General features: G+C 28.9%; 1 protein-coding gene across 3 annotated transcripts in view; it reads right to left on the reverse strand.

The window, feature by feature from the left end:
• pld1a (phospholipase D1a) overlaps window positions 1–2,260 on the reverse strand; it is a 51,332-nt gene that overhangs the window by 1,925 nt on the left and 47,147 nt on the right. For all 3 annotated transcript variants that reach the window (XM_024272779.2, XM_024272771.2, XM_024272787.2), the window contains 2 exons: window positions 1,339–1,492; window positions 678–795 (listed from right to left, as the gene is read on the reverse strand). In XM_024272779.2, coding sequence (XP_024128547.1) covers window positions 678–795; window positions 1,339–1,492 — 272 coding nt within the window. The remainder of the gene's footprint in view (window positions 1–677; window positions 796–1,338; window positions 1,493–2,260) is intronic.

Raw genomic sequence — 2,260 nt, forward strand, 5'->3', positions numbered from 1 at the left:
CAAAGGGGAAAGAAAAATGGACTTAACAAGAATTCTTATTTTACGAACATACATTTTCATCACTAAGAATTGTTGTTTTCTAAACTAATGTTATTTTTCCACTAAAAGACTTTCTTGAACAGATTATTTTTTCTTGGTGGACAGAAAAAATAAGACATTTTTTCTTAAAACAAAGGTCCTTTTAGTTTTTGCATTGTGGATATTCTTTGATGTCACACAAATTTTAAAAAATAATTATTAACAACAAATGGAAAATGTAGTTTAAAACTTTTTTGGTACCAACTTTAACATTTTTAAAGCTTTCTGTATTTAGATAACTTAAAAAAGGAAAAAAATACTGTAGTTTTTTTTATTTAAATTCATAATAATGAAGAAAAAAAGAGCTACAGCAAAACTTAAAGATGTGTTTTGCTGATTCTTTGTTGTTTAGATTTTGTTAGTCAAACAAAGAATGTAAAACACAACAAAAGAGCCCAAATCCTAATAAATTTGAATTAAACATTAGATTTCAATTCAAGTGAACAGGAAACGTATTTGTGAGAAAATAACAGAATTACTTCTACAATTTTAATTAAAACTTAAAAACTCTAAAAAAAAATTTCTTTGTTGGAACTTTCTCAGATCTCATTCTGTCATGAACTGTAATTTGTTTTTGTGAGTCAGCACTTGTACCTCACCTTCTCATAAATGGTGGCGTTGCGGCCGGCTGTGGTCATCCACACCTCCTTGTAGAAGCGATCGCTGATGGGGTCGACCAGGTCGATGCTGGAGTCCGTGTGGCCTCCCAGGATGGTCCTGGTTTTTAGAAAATAAAAGATTATGGTACTATTACTAAATAAAGTAATAATATGCTGAAAAGGGTTCAGAATTCATAAATATTTTCAAAATAAAATGTTTATTTGGTTTAGCAAAAATCTATATCGCTATCTGACAAAAATGTGTGGTTTAATGAGACAAAAAGAATCTACAAGAAAGCTTAAAAAGTTCTGAAATTTGGACAGAATATCTTAAACAGTTTGTAAATCAACAATTTAACGAAAAAAGTCTTAAAGCCAGAAGAAAACATTTAATAATTATGGTTTTTACATGTTAAAATTATTAAGAATAATATGTAAATGGAACAATTCGTCTACTAAAAGTAAAAAAATTACCTATCTCAACTTGAATTTTATTTCCAAGCTACTATTTAAAGCATTTTTTACATGGTCTTCTTTGGGATTTGACCCTAACCTTATTTATAAATGGTATTCCAGACTATATATTACAAAATTCTATTTTTTTCAATAGCATTTCTAAATGTAAAAGACTGTTTTTAAACGAAATGTTTTTCTGCTTCACCTGAAACATTCCAGACGCAGTTTGAGCGCGTACGCTCCGGCTTCATACTCCTGTCCGTCCATCACAGACGGCACCATTTCAGAGTCTTCCACAACCACCGCCACCTCACTGTCACGCTTACCCAGCATGCTTCTGTCGTTGATGTTTGCAGAACCTGCAAATTCAAATCACTTGTAATGACTCAAAAGCAACATTTTTAACATTTTGAGTCATTTTGGTTTCTATAAAAAAATAAAAACTAAAATAGATGCATAAATGTATGGATTTTTTTCACTGAAAATGCACTTGTTTCTATTTAATTCTAGTTTTATTTGATTTATTTTAAGCAATCAAAAACAAGTATAAAGTTTGTGCAACACAGTCAACAGAGGATTACATCTGTACTAAGATGTGTCAGAAATAGGATGATAAGGCATCAAATTATAGATTGCTTGAAAGGCAGTGAACTAATATAATCCCTCCCTGGCTCAACCTATCAAATTTCCTTTACATGAATGATTGATTGTCCTGATTGTTTTTTTAAGACAGGGACAGCATATATTGATAAAACATTTAAAAATGCAAATATATAAGATTATAGCATTTCAAGCTAAATTCCATCTTTGGTTCCGTAGCAAAGAGCATTTTCCGGTTCATAACTTCTAATCAGAGATTTATACATTACTAATAAAGCTATAGATTATTAGGTATCAATAGAGAACATGACTATGGAAATAGACATAACACTATTTCTGAATTGATCATAGCGTATGCAGATTTATAATCAGAATTAAAAAAGATAAAAGATTAAAAAAGAAAAAAAAACATCAAAAAAATATGTGTATATATTTAATGTATATATGTTTATATATACACACATATATATATATGTTTATATATACACACATATATATATATATATATATATATATATATATATATA

The sequence above is a fragment of the Oryzias melastigma genome, linkage group LG22 (assembly GCF_002922805.2).
Source record: "Oryzias melastigma strain HK-1 linkage group LG22, ASM292280v2, whole genome shotgun sequence".
Lineage (NCBI taxonomy): Eukaryota > Metazoa > Chordata > Actinopteri > Beloniformes > Adrianichthyidae > Oryzias > Oryzias melastigma.